Source organism: Pyxicephalus adspersus, chromosome 10 (assembly GCF_032062135.1).
Source record: "Pyxicephalus adspersus chromosome 10, UCB_Pads_2.0, whole genome shotgun sequence".
Taxonomy (NCBI): domain Eukaryota; kingdom Metazoa; phylum Chordata; class Amphibia; order Anura; family Pyxicephalidae; genus Pyxicephalus; species Pyxicephalus adspersus.
In genome coordinates this window covers 56,761,865-56,781,566 of record NC_092867.1, presented here as the reverse complement: position 1 = coordinate 56,781,566, position 19,702 = coordinate 56,761,865, and the positions used below count along the sequence as shown (strand labels likewise).

At 42.6% G+C, this 19,702-nt stretch overlaps 3 protein-coding genes across 6 annotated transcripts in view; 1 reads left to right on the top strand and 2 right to left on the bottom strand.

Annotated features, from left to right (window-relative positions):
• LOC140339021 (oocyte zinc finger protein XlCOF7.1-like) overlaps positions 1–12,834 on the bottom strand; it is a 40,571-nt gene extending 27,737 nt beyond the window's left edge. The window contains exons 1-4 of one of the 3 annotated variants that reach the window (XM_072423507.1): positions 11,817–12,834; positions 11,583–11,738; positions 11,389–11,512; positions 6,495–10,929 (exon numbers count right to left, since the gene is read on the bottom strand). In XM_072423507.1, coding sequence (XP_072279608.1) covers positions 9,704–10,929; positions 11,389–11,512; positions 11,583–11,738; positions 11,817–11,894 — 1,584 coding nt within the window. In that variant the 5' untranslated portion in view covers positions 11,895–12,834 and the 3' untranslated portion in view covers positions 6,495–9,703. Of the gene's footprint in view, positions 1–969; positions 4,999–5,582; positions 5,726–6,494; positions 10,930–11,388; positions 11,513–11,582; positions 11,739–11,816 lie in introns of those variants that run through there. The other 2 variants (XM_072423508.1, XM_072423509.1) reach the window with 2 other exon arrangements.
• LOC140338886 (gastrula zinc finger protein XlCGF66.1-like) lies at positions 12,816–13,780 on the bottom strand. The gene is made up of 3 exons (XM_072423205.1): positions 13,232–13,780; positions 13,032–13,148; positions 12,816–12,956 (listed from the first exon to the last, which is right to left on the bottom strand). The coding sequence occupies exons 1-3, from the start codon at positions 13,403–13,405 to the stop codon at positions 12,816–12,818; spliced, it is 432 nt and encodes a 143-aa protein (XP_072279306.1). The 5' UTR covers positions 13,406–13,780.
• Positions 13,781–14,399: 619 nt separating this feature from the next.
• On the top strand, positions 14,400–19,381 carry LOC140338993 (uncharacterized). Of its 2 annotated transcripts, XM_072423445.1 has the most exons (5): positions 14,400–14,477; positions 14,672–14,827; positions 14,905–15,096; positions 15,180–15,258; positions 16,461–19,381. In XM_072423445.1, exons 2-5 carry the CDS (start codon positions 14,750–14,752, stop codon positions 17,912–17,914), a joined length of 1,803 nt encoding a protein of 600 aa, XP_072279546.1. In that variant the 5' UTR covers positions 14,400–14,477; positions 14,672–14,749; the 3' UTR covers positions 17,915–19,381. The 2 variants fall into 2 exon arrangements, with proteins under 2 accessions (XP_072279546.1, XP_072279547.1); XM_072423446.1 differs by lacking the exons at positions 14,400–14,477; positions 14,672–14,827 and having other exon boundaries at positions 14,989–15,096; positions 15,162–15,258.
• The last annotated feature ends 321 nt before the right edge of the window (positions 19,382–19,702 follow it).

Sequence of the window (19,702 nt, the reverse complement as noted above, 5' to 3'; positions counted from 1 at the left end):
ATCACTCTGTGCCATTCATTGTCCCCTTCTGATCACTCTGTGCCATTCATTGTCCCCTTCTGATCACTATGTGCCATTCATTGTCCCCTTCTGATCACTCTATGCCATTGATTATCCCCTTCTGATCACTATGTGCCATTCATTGTCCCCTTCTGATCACTCTATGCAATGATTGTCCCCTTCTGATCACTCTGTGCCATTCATTGCCCCCTTCTGATCACTCATGTGCCATTCATTGTCCCCTTCTGATCACTCATGTGCCATTCGTTGTCCCCTTCTGATCACTCATGTGCCATTCATTGTCCCCTTCTGATCACTCTGTGCCATTCATTGTCCCCTTCTGATCACTCATGTGCCATTCATTGTCCCCTTCTGATCACTCTGTGCCATTCATTGCCCCCTTCTGATCACTCTGTGCCATTCATTGCCCCCTTCTGATCACTCATGTGCCATTCATTGTACCCTTCTGATCACTATGTGCCATTCACTGTCCCCTTCTGTTCACTGACTCACTTTTTTTTGGCTTCTACGGCCGGGTAACAGACTCCGTTAGGGCAGTGATCCGCAGCTTGTCTTTCCTGGCGCGGAGTTGCGGGCACGTGTGCGGGCCTTTGAAGTCACGTTCAGTTTGGCTCTGCACTGCAGCCAGCATCGAGGAGTCACACAGAGGCAGGTATCAGTGGGTGTCTTATTTGCGGGGGGTGTTTTTTTTTAATGTTTTGAGCAAAAATCGGGGGGTGGCTTATTTGATGGGGATGCCTTATCATCGGGAAAACACGGTATGTGTTAATACATCCTAATGGTTTATATCAAGGGTAAGTATGGCATAGGCCTTTGAACAGAAGCTTATTGTTGCCTATAATCCCCAGCTTGAGCTGCAGACCCGGGCTTTAGTCTCTCAGAGCAATACAAAATTTAAGTGAATTTAAGTCGTCATGCAAACACCATACAAGGAAGACAACAAGCATACCGGTTTGTGTCAAGACATGCTTTATTTACATCAGAAAATTATGTATAAGCAAGATCTTGAAACAGAATACAAATTCTTTTGGCACCAAAGGTCCACATTCTTCCGTAAAAGAAATCTAACATTTATTTGGTATTTGTACTCATACCTGATTGTGTTCAGCTTATCGTAACTAAGGTCAACGTGACTTAGGGTTTTAAAAACTTTTTTTTTTATAAATTATATTTACATGGGCGGAAACCATCTTCTGCTTTCTAGATAGACACAGACTACAAAATATATGACATATATATTGTGGGTATTTGTCACACAAGTCAATTCACTAAAAATGACCTATTTTAATCTACACCCACACTGATTTTCTAGAACCTGAAAAAAACTTTGCAACTATAGCAGGGGTACACCTATATGGACATGACTTACTGAAACTCTGATTCTCCAGTTAATATACCTGGCTTACTACCTCCCATCCACACAGAAGTCGAATTGAAATTTCCAGCATTCCCATTCTCATCCTTGTGTTCACAATAGCCAAGGGTGCTCCAATGAAGAAGGAACACCCCATATCTTCTCAAGATTGCATAACTTTAACCATTTGAGACTGAAAAGTCTATCTCTCTAATAAAGATGTCTCCATCATGGAAGGTAAGATGCAGAAGAACTCAAGAAACAGAGTTTATATCACTTGATGACCGTAGGTGACTTTTGGTCACTTCAGGATTTGTTTGCCACCAGGAATAAATAAAATAATCTCGTATTTGTATCGGTGAATAGCATACACCTCCCTTTCCCCATCCATGTGACAGAGCTGGTGTATGGTGAATGGCTGGGTCAGGTGGGGGTGGAAATAAACTATTCAACTTACTTACTTATAGCTATATAACTTATAGCTATACTCGATTTGTCTTAAATATTGTATTTGGTGAATCTAAAAGGTTTGGATGGAATCAACCGTGACATGGTAGAAATAAAAGTTTGTAGGAAGGCTCCGTCCCTAGACCTTCACATTACCTAGAAAGGGATGCTGAGGGTAAATGCCATCTGTAGGATGACACTGGAGATAAGTCTTTAACTTTTAAATTACATTTAGATATGCTTCATTACCCTGAATACTTGCCCTTAGGGCTCTTAGGGCAGTGGTCTCCTAAGACCAAATTTGCTGGGTGGATAGCCAAGTGGTTCTCTCTTATTGGCCAGGTAGCTGGCTGTCACCTGCTTAGTCCAACATTGGGCAGGGAAAGCTATAAGTCAGGACAGCTCTGCTGGGAGGAGGACAATTTATATACAATGTATACAAGTATCTTTTTTCAAATTCTGCCAGAACTGACAGCTGTGTCTATCACTGTCTGGGATAATCCGTTACCCCTATGGTTGAGTAAGCGCTGGCAGCCAGGGCTAGTGGCATAAGGTTGGCTGCACTAAAAAAACAACCACGTGCCTCAGTGTGGGTACAGTATGCGCTAATTACAATGATAGATAAGACACTGATTACATTTGCTACGGGCACATTTGCTTGTAACCACGAAGAATGGGAACTCTTGTAACCCCCTGAAATGTTTTAACACCCTCTTGACGATTGTTACTTCTGTTCCATACTCTATTGTTTATGAGGAACCCATGAGGAACCTACAGCAAAAAAAAACAGAGCTGTCAATCTTCTTTGACATAAAAGACATAGAATCATAGTTGAGAAGGCAAAACAGCCTAGGACCTACTGCAGATGATTCCATTAAAACCATGATGGTGATTTCAATGGAATCATCTGCAGTAGGTCTCAACTATTAGAATAGAGATGCTGAAATGTTTCCACATTACAGTGGAACTAACCTTTAACTGCATGTTTTACATAACAGTCAATGTGGTCATTGACACTACCTGGAATTTGGACAGTTTATGAAGGTCTAAAATGACCTAACCTGCTATTTAAACAAAACCTCAAAACAAAGCACCGAAAACACGGTCAGCACCATATAAAACAAAACAAACAAAACAAAAAAAGAGATCCAGAACAGGACCAAGAACAGGACCTGCATAGGAAGCCTTGGCCTGTTTTAGCTTTTTACTACTAAGCCCTTTACACCAGCACACAACATGGTGAAAAGAAGGAACCCGCGTCTTTAGGTTCTTCAAAATCACCACACACATTTTCAGGGCAACATTTGAATCAACATTAAGAACAACCAAACTGGTCAATTTTTTGCATTATGTTTCCGTCTGTGGTTTGGTAAAACACTTTTCCTTACTGCTGTAAGGCCAGTATGAAGAAAACGACTTTTTAGTAAATCTCTCTCACTGTACCACGAGCTTCAGTGGAAATACTTTGACAGGCCCACCTTGTGCAACCTCACCCAAGCAAAAACTGAGCTTCCACGGGTTAACATTTCTGTATTTGTTAAGGCTTTGTAACTCATGAAAATATCACACTCAGGCCTGGTGCATAAAAAAATACATCTCCCCAAGAGTCTCTGGTACTTTTTAAAGACATATACACTCATCAAAGATATTAAAAATGTTCAAAAACAAAATAGTCATCCTTAGCTATGTCCCACAGATTAAAGATCACGTTGATGATAATTGCTGATATCACAAGCCTTGAGCTCTCTATACGTTGTCAGTGGAACAGCTCCAGAATGAGATCTCATTTTGTCCTGCGTTGAATGAGTTGTAGATAACAAATGTTTCTCGAGTTCTATACTATGTTCGGCCTCTCTTGATTATCAATACCTGATTCACTGCTAAGGCTTTCTACTGACCCCGGAGCAGAAAGAGCTTCATAGTCAAAATGGATTTTCTTGTGTCTTTTTAGGTCAAAATTGTTAATAAAGCACTTCCCACATGCCGAGCAAGAATATGGTTTCTCTCCAGTGTGGATCTTGTGATGTCGGATAAGGTGAGCATTAGTGACAAAACATTTGCCACAGTCGGGGCAGATGAAGGGCTTGATTCCCGTGTGGATCTTTCGGTGGACACCAAGATTGGACTTGGTTGTAAAATGCTTTCCGCACTCGGGGCAAGGATGTGGCTTCTTGGTGAGGTCAACAGGCAGGCTCTTGAGAAATTCTGCACGTTTTGATCCAGGTTTCGGACGGTTCTCATCGTGGATCTTCTTGTGTCTTTTCAGGTCGGAGTTGCTAATGAAACTTTTCCCGCAAGCCACACAGGAGTGCGGCTTCTCCCCCGTGTGAATCTTCCAGTGCCGGATGAGGTGAGAGTTGCTGATGAAGCGTTTGCCACATTCGGAGCATCGAAAAGGGCGCTCGCCTGTGTGGATCCTTTGGTGCAGGGAAAGGTTTGAATTGGTGGTAAACCGTTTGCCACACACTGGGCAACAATAGGGCTTTTCTCCAGTGTGAGTCCTCTGGTGATGGGCCAGGTAGGTGCAGGTGGTAAAAGATTTGCCACAGTCAGGACAAGAGAATGGTTTCTCCCCAGCACGGCTTCTCTGGTGATTGACACGTTCAGAATTCCTCTTGGTGGACTTTACATCACATTTATATGGCTTTTTTGCTGGTGGCTCCTGTTGGCTGTTGTCACTCTCTTCTTCTTCAGGAAAAATGCTGCCATACTCTGAGTCCTCTGTGAGATCTCCATCATCCGACTCCCTCATGACATAAGTATCGCATGGAGGTGTAGACGTTTTTGAGCGTGGGAGCTGGTCTTCATCACATGAGATGTCTTCTTCCTTTATGTTGACAGACTTGTGACAAGGTTTATCTGGTGTGGAGGATCCAGACTGCGGATGGCTTTCTTCATCGCTCCATTGGGCTTCCTCCTTAACAATAGTGACTGTAATTGCTTCAGCAGTGTATCCATCACATTCTGAAAGCTCGACTTTGCTTCCAGGATCATATGGGAGATTTTTATCCTCTTCTTCTTTACACAATGTTAGCATCCCGGTGACATCCTCCACTGCGTAGGACATAATTTGCCCTTCCAGTCAGGAAAAATTGGAAGCCACTCGATTTACAACAATATTGTGAACTTCAATCAACTGTACTAGTGGAAGAGGCTGGGTCCACCATGCGGCCAATCTGTTGGAAAGATGGACAGAAGGGTAAGAAAGTGGAAACATGGAGACACATCAAAATGTGTGGATTCTGGGAAGGGAGACCCTACTGGACATTCTGCAGTTAGCTAATGCTGGAGGTGGGAGATTTTGGTAGTTCCTAATGTAACAAAAACAAATCTCAAATATTTATTTTCAGATAACTAGGGTACCTGCAGAGGTTTCTACGGGTTCTTTGAGCAATTTGCAAGTGACCCCAATGATCCTTTAGGCTATCTGTAAGAGTGACATTTTCCCCACAGGCCAGTAATGTAAGTGGAATTTTTCCTACTGACCACCACATTAATACTGAGAACTGTGGATATAGTGATTATAGAAGGGGGTTCCTTGAAGACCTAATTATTATTTTTTAAGGATTCCTCATGTTAAAAATATCAAGAAAAACTGCTGCAGGGTGGACAGAGGCAGAGTAGGCCAGTTATGGCTTCCCTTTGACCGACTCCACTTCTTCCTGTGTAACCTCCAGCCATTTTAGACCATATGAAAATTTTACGTCCACGATTATTTCCTCCAGAATGTAAAACGCCTGGCTCCACGAGTGCCGCTCACCTCTACTGCCAGAAGCCCAATGACTGGGTCATTGTTTCCTTCTGATGTCTGGGAGGGAGACACGACTCTGCTTCATGTCCAGCCTTTCACCCAAATGCCTTCCAAGTTCAGTCCCAAGGATTCTTCTTTACCGCAGTGGAGCCCTGTGTATGGAAACACAGTCATCACTCTACAGAACAGTATTCCTGGCATAATTCCCAAATCAGTTCATGGGAATTGGAATACAAGTTTTTTTCATTTCTCCTCCTGAAACCCTCATAATGATAACAATTCCATAATACAGCTATAAGAGCACACATTGCATTGTGGGAGGGCAGGGGATGCCCAAAAAATGCCACTCGGTTCAGAACACCCCCAGGAGGGGGTTTAATATGACTCTGCGGCTTGGTCATGCATTCAGCGACTCCTATCGTCACCTGACGGGTACTCTTGAAGAACTTACATCAGGTGATTGGAGGCGATATGACCTGCAGGAGGGGAGTCACATTTCGGGTGTCACTCACGCTCGTCCTGTGGGATTTCCTTGTCATGACCTACCTGCAGCAGCAATCACAGGTTGTTTTTGGGTGGGGGAGACACTTGCCAGGGTAACTGGAGGACCAGTAATGCCCCCAATGTAGGGTACCACCACGTGCAGTCCCAAAACAATTCCATGTTACACCTTTATATTACGAATATAGTTATGAATACTTCCCACCAGTATATCCTAGTTATTCTAATGTAAAAATAAAATATAGTATATATACACACACACTTCTTAGTTTTGGCTGTCATGTGACCAGGGCAGCTTACACCTCCAATACTAACCTACTGGTCACGTGACTGGGCCCCTCAATAAAACCGGGCCCCCTCCCCCTGTCCACAATACAGATTCAGTGCATTAGAAAGGCGCCTTGGCTCCCCTATCCTTACCTGCAACCACGACTTGTCACCACACACATCACCCTCTTCTCTCCTTCCTGAGGCAAGAGGAAAGGAAGTCATAGCGGCACTTCCGGTATGTGCGTTCCACGGCGCTTCCGCGTTCCAAATGCCGGATGGCGCCCAGTGAGCAGGTCCCCGCGATCCCGGCTGCAAAGTTCCGCTTACTGTTAAGACTTCCTGTTTAGCTATGGTGGGGTAAATTTAGGTGGTGGACTGGAAGGCTCTGCACCGCTTTCCCCAGAATGCCCTGCGGCTGTGATAGGGCTCCTTAGGCTTTTCTGAGGTAATTTATGCAGGATCTTCATTACCAATTCAGTCTCAAGTGAATGAACCTCCCTAGTTCCTGGGTGTGCATAATAAATTGAAAATAATAAAGAAAGTGGGTAAAAAGCAATTCCCAAAACTATTATTATTATTATTAAACAGCACCATTATCAATAAATAGCACCAACATATTACGCAGCGCTGTACATTAAATAGGGGTTACAAATGACAGATACAGACAATAACACAGGAGAGGACCCTGCCCCGAAGAGCTTACAATCTAAAGTTATAAAATATATTCTTCCCAGGGTGTGTGTTTGAAGCACAGAGATTGATTCACCAGCACTGAATCTTGGGTGAATGTTACATTCACTACATGTCATATCATACATCTCAGGAACCCTCATTGGGGGGTATCCTCTCTCTCCAGGGTGTACATACCTATTATGATCGGTCCTGAAATATTTTATTCACAAGCTCCACGGACATTACAAAAACCGGAGTAGCTCACATTCCAGGAGTTACTTAAAGAGCAGCCCCGCTCTTAACAAACCAGAGGGGAATCAATGTGAGGGAAGTGAAATGAAGAATAATATCTCCTTAGTGACACCAATTCATCAATCTACCATTTCAATGTTCCAGGTAGACGTGCATGTGCATGAATTTGTGTGTGAAAGTTCTTTGTAATATTTTGTGTATACATTTTCAGTTTCTCAGATCCATTGATGTTCATCAGCTCACCCCTCATAATGGTATGGTCCATGGTTTTCAGTAGTGTGAACCAAGAGAAGGAGAAGGCAGCAATGGTTCTTCATGAAAAGATGGATTAGGAATACATACTCTCATTGGTGGGGGCAAAATGGGAGCTACGTTGGGGGCATCCAAGGAGTTAAAAAAGTTCAGAGGAATGATCTTGAATATAAATATTATTATAATTAAACAGAATGTATATAGCGGCAACATATTACGCAGCGCTCTACATTAACTAGTGGTTGTAAATGACAGACAAATACAGACAGTGACACAGGAGGAGGTGAGGATCTTGCCCATAAGAGTTTATAATCTAAGACAGGGGTCCTCAAACTTTTTAAACAGGGGGCAGGTTCACGGTCCCTCAGACTGTCGGGGGGCCGTACTATAGTTTGAAAAAAAACAGGAGAAGATTCGTATGCACACTGCACAAAACGTATTTATTGTATAAAAAACATGAAAGAACAATACTATATGCACAGCACACTTGCCGATCATTAAAAAAAAAAAGTGGCGTTTACTTTGGCTTTAAAATTGCTTGAGATTTTTCCCTTGCATGTAAAATGCACAGATAAATTTGAATTTTCACTGTGTGTATTGAAAATGCAAATTTAACTTCCATTTTCCATGCAAATGAATAATCTCAAGCAATTCATTAATTTGCTTCTTTTTATACACCCTACCCTACACCCAACACTACCCCACACTTTTTATTAATTAAAAAAGGGCTGCTAAAAAAACTTTGTCAGTGTCTGCTACCTGTCACTCACTGCTGCCTTCATACATCGGCTGGATCACACTGCAGCACATGTGTATATGATCAATGTGCATAGTATGTTTATACTATTTACAAATGTACATTGATCATGTACATTTGTGCTGCAGTGAGGACCAGCCAGGGAATGAAGGCAGCAGTGAGTCTCTGCTCTGCTCAGTCTCTTCTCTGATGGCTTCCGCCCGACAACTCCAGCATTACCCCGGCAACAGCGGTGTCACGTAACCGGGTTCCCTGGAGTGCAGATGGCAGGCAGCCAGAACTCAGGCAGGAGAAGCAGCCTCGGCGGCCGGCGGGCCGGATGGACAACCTCAGCGGGCCGTAGTTTGAGGACCCCTGATCTAAGAGGTGGGGGAAGGATCACACAATAGGAGGGGATATGGAGAGGTGGGTAGTAGTGAGGGTTTAGAAGACAGAAGAAGACGGGTAGATGGGGTTGAAGCGTTGGGTTTTAAGTGCTCTTTTAAATGAGCAGAAAGTAGGAGCAAGCTGAATAGTCTGAGGAAGACCATTCTAGTGGGGGCAGCTCTAGAAAAGTCAAGGAGTCGTGTGTGATGAGGTTATGAGTGTGGAAGTCATTAGTAGGTCATTAAAGTAGAGAAGAGAGCGGTTAGGTGAGTATCTACCAGGTCAGAAAGGTAAATGGAAAGGTATTAATGGTTACCAAGACCAGATTTAAACCTCATCTAGGCCCTCTGCAAAGTTTGTACCCTTCACCTCTTCAGATCTGTACTTACCTCACAATCTCTTCAATCCCTTGCATCCTGGCAGCAAACATATTCATAGACTTCTATAGGGCAATTATATAAGTACCCCCTGTATCAGTCAATAGGTCTGAATTATTAAAGCTCCCCAAGATTAGAGAAGATAGACCATCATATGAGAACCGGTTGATCCAGCAAATCTGGAATGGATTTCCTAAAATCATTTGCTATTATTTGAAATGTGTTTTTAATCTTGGACTAGATCCATTCAAGGTTTGATGGATCACCCAGGTTCTCATTGGAGAGCTTTCATAAATCAGGTCTAATGTGTCTCACTAGGAAAATATTTGTTGCCAGAAGGTGAGGAACTAAAGGTACCAGGGCCATATTATTAGGGTAAATACATTCTGTGGAAAGGGAAGGTGGATTTAAATTTGTCAGAGTGCCTGAAAAAAAAAAAACACCAACCCACCCGGGACCATATTCAGCATGACAACAGGGTTCCCCTCCCAAGTTAATTTTCTTCTGAAGTCACCATTGTGACCCTCACAATGACTCACAAAATGGAAGTTCCACAATGTTTGCCACACTTAGTGCAGGTGTTGGGCTTCTACACCATGTGAATTGTCAAGTGAAGATCACAGCTGGGAACATTTAGTTGGTGGACAACCATTTACCATTAATTAGCAGGAAAACCAACTCCCTCATTCGGCACACAGATGTGGCTCCTCCCCTGTGTGGCATTGCCGATGCCTCCTGAGATGAGAGTTCCTCACAAATCGCTTTCCGCACTCCGGACAACAATATGGCTTCTCTCCGGTGTGAGTTCGATGGTGAAGGGTAAGATTGGAATGTGCAGCAAAGCATTTGCCACACTCTGAACAAGGGTAGGGTTTCTCTCCAGTGTGAACTCGCCAGTGTTGCATCAAACAAGAATAAGCTGAGAAAGATTTCCCACATTCCAAACAAGAGTAAGGATTCTCCCCTGTATGATTTCTCCAATGGACAAGAAAAGCAGACCGGGTAAGGAAACTCTTGCCACACTCGGTGCATGAATAAGGCCTGACTCTGTCACCCACATGGCTTTGCCGATGCCTTGTAAGGTGCGAGTTTCGGAGGAAGCATTTGCCACACTCTGGGCAGGAATATGGTTTCACTCCTAGGTGGATCTTTTGGTGAAGGCTCAGATTGGAGTAAGTGGTAAAGAACTTACCACAGTCAGAACAGGAATAAGACGTTGTGTCCGTGTGGTGGATTTGTTGTGATGCAAGGCCAGCAGAGGAGCTGAAACAATAAGACTTCTGTCCATCATGGGACCTTTGATGGGCCATTAGCTCTGACCTGACCCTAAAACACTTATTACATTTAAAACAAGCAAGGGATTTGTTAAAAGAACAAGGTTCCGGGGTGTTTTTGTTATGATCCATGAAACAGGAAGTGTCGAAGTCTGGTACATTTTCCCCCTGATCATGAGTAGTGGTAAAATGTATAATGGAAGAAAACTCATTTCTGGTGTGATGTTCTTCACATAGAAAAGGGTCCTCTTTATAATAAGAAGATGAGTATTGTGTGTGTTGGGTTAAAGTAGGGAAGTCAGGCTGAAGCTGTTCCTCAGATATTACAATCTCCACCTTACAATCACCTGTTCCAGACATTGTTTGTGTGCTTGTGGAGTCTACAACATGGGGGAAATGCTCCTCAGCTGGGAGAAGTTCCTCCTTAACACATGTTGATGTAGTCAGTGTATGTTGTGTGGTTGTGGAGACATTGCATTGTGGGAAATTGTCTTCCTCTTCACAGAAATTTGAAGCCTTGGTGATGTTCTCCAAGGTACGAGCTGTGTTTTGTTCCTCTGGTGAGGAGGACTGGTCAGTTGGGGGATTTGGAACAATAATGGAACCATCGTGCTGACAATTTGCTGATGGTGAATCTGTTGGAAAGAAAGGTATCAGGATGAATAGAAAAAAACATTGAGTTAGCTATATGATTCAAAAGATGAAGAAAAGGATTTTGGTACAGGTGATGTGCTTGAGGGGTCTAAAATGCTGTAGAACGAGTGCTGAGGGAACATTTTTTCCTTAAGTCTTAACCCTACAAACTCATTCTTGAAGACCTGACGTTGGAACGGTCAAAGCTAAACACCAAAAACCCGTAAATGAGATCAGAAGATTGGATGATAGTAGCTACGCAACTCAACAAAAGGACCAATTGGGTTGTTGGGTGGACTGTCCTCTGAAACTTTTGTGCCTCATTTACGTCTTGGAAGTGTATAGTAGACTGCAACTAATAGGATCAGCTACTGCCTAAACTGCTCAATAAACCTGCTTTTAGGGTGAATGGATCTTGTACAGCAATGAACAGCAAGTCAACAGTTTCTGTATCCTCTTACCCGGTGATGTGAGGGTCTGGTGGTCCTCCATCATGACGTCCTTGTAGAGGTCCTTGTGTCCTTCTAAATACTCCCACTCCTCCATGGAGAAATAGACAGTGCCATCCTGACACCTTATAGGAACCTGACACACACAATGATACAGTCACCATCCAGACACATCCCATAATAATCTCCCAGAATTCCCAGCTCACCTCTCCCGTCAGGAGCCCAATCATCTTCTGGAGGACTTCTAGAACCTTCTTGTTGTTCCTATCAGGTTCCGTAGCGTTAAGTGATGGGTACTGTACAGGGACATTGATGCTGGCTGTCAGTATCTCACCAGATGCTTTTGTCATTACTATACATTCCTGTGTATAAAAGAAACACCTTTAGCAAAAATCTTCTGCACTCTGGTCAGGTCTGTGACTTCCCAGAATCCTCCTCACCTCTCCGGTCAGCAGGAAGATGATCTCCAGGGTCAGGTCCAATAGAGTATCACTTAGTGAGCGCTGTGTCCCCTTCATCCTGAATTGGGGTCATTTCTGGACAAACTTCTCTGGGTAGGGATCTGAAACAAAATTATTTCTGCTGAGTATTATCGGATCATTATTATATTATAGCTTCATCTGTACTATCTCTATAGGTGGATAACACCTGGAGAATACTATGGAGTATACTGGGACATACAGTGGGATAAATGTCTCCATATTGTAATACACCTGATCCATAAAGTAGCTGCTCTATAATAGGATGTATCCGGTCTATAAACCAGCTGCTCTGGGTGTACAGTGGGATAAATGTCTCTATATTAGGATTTTCTTGATTGCTCAGACTATAGACAGTCCTGCAAAACCTGACACAGGGGACAACTTTGCTATTATTAAATAAAAATAATGTTTCTAATCTTTTTTTTACAACATAAGATGTTACTGTGGAATATGAGGATAGATATGACAGAGGGTTAACAAATATTACCCTTTTACCTTTGCTGCCAGTTCAAGCAATGCCTCCTCTCCATTTCCTCCCAACTTACCTCTTACCCTGAACTTCCTGTTCATATTTGACACCACTTCCTGTCTGTAGGTTACTTCACTTTCTCTCTGCTCACAACAAGTGGTATCACCACCTTGTGGAAAATAAAGATAATGCAATATAAAAAAGACACAAGCTGATTGTTGTTATGTTTGCCATGTTTTCTGTAGCAGGTTATTCCCTAACACGTGTGCGAACATATGAGAAAGTTTATTGGTGTACTCCATATTTGTCCATGGAGGAGCCATTGAAAGTGACCAGGTGTCCACATTTCCTCAAACTGACCCTAACACTAATGCTGGTAATATCTATGGCACTGATAGTGTACAGTATCTCCTCCTCATTTGTTGGGGACATGACGTTATATTGAGGAATGGAGATGGACCTTTCATGTGGTGTACAGTATCTCCTCCTCATTGGTTGGGGACATGAGGTGATGTGAGGGTCTGGTGGTCCTCCATCATGACGTCCTTGTAGAGGTCCTTGTGTCCTTCTAAATACTCCCACTCCTCCATGGAGAAATAGACAGTGACATCCTGACACCTTATAGGAACCTGACACACACAATGATACAGTCACCATCCAGACACATCCCATAATAATCTCCCAGAATTCCTGGAACTGCTTACCTCTCCAGAGAGAAGCTCAATGATCTTCTGGGTGATCTCTAAGATCTTCTTCTGGTGGTTCCCTTGTGGCAGGAAAGGCGGAGTCTTAATGGACTTCTTTTTCATTGGTCCAAAATTCTATGCAGTAAGATTCAATTCTTATCACACAGAACCATTTCCTATATTACTCCCCACCTAGAATCTCCCAGAAACCTCCTCACCTCCCCAGTCAACAGGTAGATGATCTCCAGGGTGAGGTTCAAGATATCTCCTGACACATCTTGGTTCATCCCACAGGGGCCCATGAGACCACTTACACAGGAATCCCCCCTGTAAGAGGAGCAGGAAACCTTCAAAGAGGATACTACAATTCCACCCAAGTTAAAAAAGAACATAAAAGCTTAGGAAAACAATCATTTTAGGCCAACGCCAGCTACTTTTCGAGTTGGGATGGGTTCGAGAATTAGTTTACTGATTCTTCTTCTACTAGTGTAAATAGTGTAGGAAAATCTCCATAATGGGTCTAACCCTTCCTGCCAATACGGAACTGATGATGGGTTTCTTCACATTTTTCTAGGGGCAGAGCTCCTGGTAGGTTATTGGAATACCAGCAATCCATAACCGAGCCTACCCGGTTGCAGGATCATAGCTGGTGGAAGGGGCTGGCAGAGTGCTGTAGCTATTAACTCTTTGTAGCCATAGGGACCACCTAATATTTACAGCCAGACATCTAACAGCACAAATTTACAATAATAATTGTGTCTTTCGTATGAGTTTTCCTGTATTTGTTTTACCATTGGATTCTGACTGCACAGCGCTATCTGATGCAGCCAGATACGATCAGATAAATACAGATAGCATGCTGACAACCTGGCTTTATACTGGCTGTGAAAACTAGGCCACGCCCAATGCTGCAACTGGAGGCGGGGTTAAGATTAATCATTATTATAATACTGATAATGCGAATTAGTGAATTTTAATAATTGATAATGATAATTGTGGTGATAATATTATTAAATAATATTTTTTGAAAATTATTATAATTTCGGTAATAACATAAATATCAACAACAACAAAACATAATACTATCTACACTGTTATAATTGGTCAAGTAAGCATGATAGAAAATAAATTAGTAATATTGTTATTTTACCATTATCACTAATGAAATAATAAAAGAACTCTTAGGGTATAATATTAACGCGATATAAATTATATTATGAAATCCCCATGCTGGGAAGGAGTTTTACTCACATCGGCGTCTCAGGTCTCTAATGAACTTCCGCCCTGTGCGTTTCAAATGCAGAACCTGCGTTCCAGAAGCCGGAAGTAGCTGCTGTCCAATCACAGGTGGCGCTAGTGCCCCATGAAGAGGCTTGGAACGCAGAACCCGGAAGTGATGCGCTTCTGGGTGTCTTTAACTGAGAAGCTGTTGAAGAAAACATCTAGAAGAGAACTTTCGTCCAGGTAAGAGTGTGACAACTCGGAGTTATGACACCCTAAGGACAGAATTGTCCTTTTTTTACATAGTTATGTCCCTGTCATGCATGTTTAAGGCCTGTTATGTATTTAGTATGTCATTATTAACATTTGTAGTGTTGTTTGTTGTTATTGTAATATTATTTTATTTTAATATATGTTTTTAACCTTTATTTTCAAAGGGCTTTCACTTTTTTGCTTGTTATACCACCAATTAAATTAAGGAGGGGGTTGTGACTACGCGGGGACTCTGCCCAAGCATGGACCCAAATCGGAGACGTATGACTGACAGCGTATTAAACCTGACCCTGGAGATTATGTACCTGCTGACCGGAGAGGTGAGGAGGATTCTGGAAAAGGGGGAAGGGCGTCATATCGGTGACTGCATATAAGACTGTTTAATGTAATTGTTTAGGATTATACAATTGTGAAAAAGACAAGCGGTAACCCAGTGGTTCCCATTGAGCGATCCCAAGGTTCAGAAGAATGTAGTAGGAGCCAAAGTCCCGTCATGGCTCACTCGGCCCTTTCACCACCCCACGGCGTAGATACCAACAGAAAGGTGTTAGAGCTTGCCAACAGGATCATTCACTTCTTGACAGGAGAGGTGAGTGGTGTCCAGGATTTTGGGTACAGATGAGGGATTTGTCATCCTATAAGGTGTCATTGCAGTATCTCTCTCTTGGGTAGGTCTGGCAATATTTAATAGGATACAAGGATCTCGTGACCGGCGTGGTGATGGAGAATCGTGGTACGGACACATCCGATGGTAAGAGGGCAGAATGCCATGATAGAGGAATATGTGTTTATAATTCGAAGAAAATGTATTGATTAGTTCTGTATGTTTGACACTTCCAGGTATGACATATCCGTGTCACCCTACTGCCTGCTGCATTGTACATTCCTATGTCCTCTCCACTTTCCTGCACGGGGGGCTATTATTATTACACAGTATTTATATGGAGCCATCATATTACACAGCGCTGTACAAAGTCCATAGTCGTGTCACTAACTGTCCCTTAAAGGAACTCACAATCCAATGTCCCGACCATAGTCATTAGTCATACCATGTCATTAATGTAGTGTAAGGTCAATTTTGGGGTGAAGCCAATTAACCTCAGTGCATGCTTTTGGGATATGGGAAGAAACCCACGCAGACACGGGGAGAATCTGCAAACTCCATGCAGATAGTGTCCTGGTTGAGATTTGAACCTGGGATCTAGCGCTGCAAAGACCGCAGTGCTAACTACTGAGCCACCATGCTGCCCTAAGGGCACATTAGTGACATGGCAGCCTGAAAAAGGGAGAAAACGCAGTCCGTATTTAATGGGTGTCTGACAGAACAGGAAGTTGCAGAGAGATCTCCTCACCTTCCTCTTCACCATGTGACATCTGTAAGAAAGAATAGGAGGAAAGCTCCCCAAGTATTAATAGGCAAAGGAAGGGTGATGTATTTGTCAGTATTTTACTTCTCAGTGTTCTCCCCAGAATTTTTTTTAAGCTGAATAGGAAGCTGTAGCCAGGTGGTCAAAAAGTAGACAGGGCAAATTTATTGTCCCCAGTTGTTGTCATAGGAATTCAGTTATCCCTTTAATTCTGTCAGCCTTCTACTACCCCCTATCCTTTTTTTCCAACTCTCTCTTTTAATATGTCCCATGTTTCCATTGTATAATACACCCCTGTATTGTTACCCAACTTTTTAGTAACCACTCAAAACAGCTGGGTGGGTATTGAAAAAGTCCTGGGTGGCGTGCCTGGGTAAAAGGGGCCGGGGAGAACACTGCTTCTGTGTGTTCCCATAAGAAACATTTTCCTAAACTACAGTTCAGGTGATTGAAGATAATAAGACAAATCGTTCCTGTGGGTACCCAGGCAACATTTTTGGGTAGAGCAATGAGAACCTGATAGAATTTCTGGATCCTTAAGATAATGGTAGACCTTGAGTGTGTACATTTTGTTTTTCCTTGTTAGAGACAAATAACACCACCAAGTGGGAAGAAGTTGCTCCAAGCTCCATTTCCACACCGCCAGGTCACACAGATAATTCATTTGCACAATTGAAAAATGAGCCGGGTTCGCTAGATGAAGACTGTCTCCCAAACTCCAACACCTCCACACAGTTGAAACATATACAGTATGCAGCTGCTCGCATCAAGCTGGAAAAGGTTTCTTGTGATGAAGGCCACCTTACTTACACCGAAATTTACTCATCCAACAATCCCCTGGAAAACGCTTCAACCTTCATCAAAGAGGAGTACGTCTTGAACGAAGAAGGTGATCCTGCAATTTATGAACCTTCCTATAATGGGCTATCTTTTTTTCCCAACAATCTTACCCCTAACCCCCAAATCATTGATCATAACTCCAAATGTCTTGAAACTACACAATTTGAAACCTCATTGGCATCAGTGGAAACAAAGACAACTTGCACACCTTTCGTGGCAGCAAAAAGCCAAGTTCCTAATGCAGATTCTGGGGTTTGTTTGTCTGACGCCTCGCCTGTTATTTCCTCCAAGGAGGGTCATGTGCGGTCCAAACTGTTTGCCTGCTCAAAATGCCGCAAATGTTTTAGTAACCAGTTACGTTTTTTTCGGCACAAAAGGTTACATGTTGATCTGGGACAAAAAGTTGGATGTGGTACAGAGGATAACTCTGCAATCACAGATTCTGCTGCTGATCAGTGCGATGGCAAAAGCCCTGTATGGACTGGAGGCGGTGAAGAATTAGGAACGAGCACCAACGATGGAAGTTCTCCAGGATCAAACTGTCAGACAAACCCTTGTGAAAATCTCAAACCGAGTCAAGTACAGGATGGAGGTGGCAAAAAATCAAAGACTAGCCCCAAAATTTCAACTCCTCAAATCTCCAATCTTCAATTGGGGTGTTTAAACACCTTGGACACTGTCAACCCTTGGAAATTCAAGAAGTCATTTTGTGCTGAACGTAGGGAGGATTTTCCTTTTAAGTCTCAACTAGTTTTACATCAGAGGAACCACCTCAATAAGTCACAGTTTTTCTGTTCAGAGTGTGGAAAATGTTTTACCAACAACTCTCATCTTGTTGTTCACCAGCGAGTTCACACAGGAGAGAAGCCGTTCAGCTGCTCTGTTTGCCCCAAGAGATTCGCCACCAAGTCAACGTTGGTCATCCACCAAAGAGTCCACACGAGAGAGAAGCCATATTCGTGTACTGAGTGTCGAAAGTGTTTCCCTTGTAACTCCCAGTTGGTGATCCATCAAAGGACTCATACAGGGGAGAAGCCTTATTCTTGTTTAGAATGTGGAAAAGGCTTCATAAGTAACTCTGACCTTCTTAGACACAGAAGGGTCCACACAGGGGAGCGACCCTTTAAGTGTACAGAGTGTGCCAAATGCTTTTCTCAGAAGTCCCACCTTCGTGAACATCAGAAAACACACAGGAGATAAATTGAGCTATTGTTATTTGTCCTAAAAAATTGTTTTGATCTGCTCGATCTTAAATTTTTGTATTGTCCCCAGTCCTTGAGGGTGTGGGACATGGTTACAGTTGGGGGTTTGTCTGGGACAATCAATAAAGAGCTCTGTCAGATACAAAATGAAGCCAACAAGATCCACCGAAATTTTTATAGGGCTGATATTTTAAAGTGGGACTGTCACTTTATAGCACTATTTAAAAGGTAAACCCTACCTTTTTCTTTATTTTATAGACTTTATGTAAATTTTCAAGATGTGACTTTTTAGGATATGCACTTATCCTATTTAGCATTTCCCTATCCTGATTTCATGTTGCTACCAAAGCTTTCTAGGTTGGTTGGGTGAGTTATGTAACAGACACTGGTCTCGGAAGCTGAAAAGACGAGGTTAAAAAAAAAAAGATACAAATCTTGTCATAAAGGTTCCATGTTTGTTTTTTGGCTCCGGTTGTGGTCTGTATTTTATCTGTTCTTTTCTCAGATCCTTAGAGCACCAGTGCAATTTACAATCTGGCTTCATACAATTTAGCACAATGTTTAGTTAAAAGTGAGCTGCTTTTTAAAAAGATGAGGAAAGGTTGATCAGTCTTATAAAAGGTAACTGTTCAACCCTGCCTAAGTCTTCCCCTTTCACCATATAAAAACTTTCTTTAATAATAGTTTAAGAAAGTTGACTTTCTTTAATAATCTACTGGTATAGTTGACTTATTTAGGTCAAATAATTAAGTGGTCCTTTGTAATCTTCTCAAACCCCTTCCTGAATTTCAGGGCTCCTGACATGGAACAGGAACACTTACCTGATTGAAATCAGGTGACCCTATTACTATACCAGGCTAGGGCTCTCAAGAAGAAAGCCATCACTGCAAAGGGAGAGCCTACCTGTCAAGTTATATTTGGCATATAGTAGGAGCAAACTAACATAAATTAAAAGTTATGTGCTTTTGTGTGAGACAGTCTGGCCTTCTGGATGGTATAAACATTCTTCTGGTCTTAGGCACAAGGCCCAGCCCAGAAGGTGAGTGTGAAAAATGTGCAGAGTGCTGAGGACATTGGGTGCAAATTGGGCCCTACAACCCCCAGTTCTTTGTCTTGGCTCCCCTAGGCTGCTGTTTCAGGGCATGGGCGTGGAAGACTCCTCTCATACCAACCAATCGTCGGACAAGAATTCTTCTTCCGGTTTCAGCACCAACCTCAGTAGCTACGTCCGTTGCAAGAAAAATCAAATCCTCAATAATGTGGGAGGGCTCCAACAGAAGAAGTTTTAGATTCTTTGGATGGGTCCAAGTGTTTTCTTGTGCTTTTGGAATGACAGCATGACCACAGCATGACCAAGGAGTCAGCAGGTTTAGATGGGAATTTAAGGTCCGCCTAAGCACATTACTGCAGTTATAAATGATTATTATTTGGATTCTAAATTTTCAAATAAAAATAAAATAATAAATGTTATTTTCATTTTTTTATACAACATGGCTGACTTTGGTTTTCACAGATCTTGTTTTGAGTCATTCATGAAATTTAGTTCTTAGGATATATTATGGTGTCAAATCACCCAAGGAGTCAATCCACTGATCCCTAATCTGCTTCACTGCCTCATACTCAGAACCTTGATTGCTGCAACCACTCCTCCGGCATTCCACAGCAGCCGGTTACATGGCCCAATACCTGATAAGTTGGTCACTTGATCTTGGATGGGGGTGGAGATGGGAGGATAAAGGATAACTCTGCTTGTACTGTAATGTACAGAGGTGCACCTCAGCCTGTA

Excerpts from the sequence above, each read along its gene's own strand:
- LOC140338886 (XM_072423205.1), bottom strand. The coding sequence starts at position 13,405 with ATGTTCTTTTTTAACTTGGGTGGAATTGTAGTATCCTCTTTGAAGGTT. Across the intron at positions 13,149-13,231 it reads TCTACCTGTTGACTGGGGAG|AATTTTGGACCAATGAAAAA; the intron begins GTGAGGAGGTTT and ends CTTACTGCATAG. Across the intron at positions 12,957-13,031 it reads TTGAGCTTCTCTCTGGAGAG|GTTCCTATAAGGTGTCAGGA; the intron begins GTAAGCAGTTCC and ends TGTGTGTGTCAG.
- LOC140338993 (XM_072423445.1), top strand. The coding sequence starts at position 14,750 with ATGGACCCAAATCGGAGACGTATGACTGACAGCGTATTAAACCTGACC. Across the intron at positions 14,828-14,904 it reads TGTACCTGCTGACCGGAGAG|GATTATACAATTGTGAAAAA; the intron begins GTGAGGAGGATT and ends GTAATTGTTTAG. Across the intron at positions 15,259-16,460 it reads TGGTACGGACACATCCGATG|AGACAAATAACACCACCAAG; the intron begins GTAAGAGGGCAG and ends TTTCCTTGTTAG.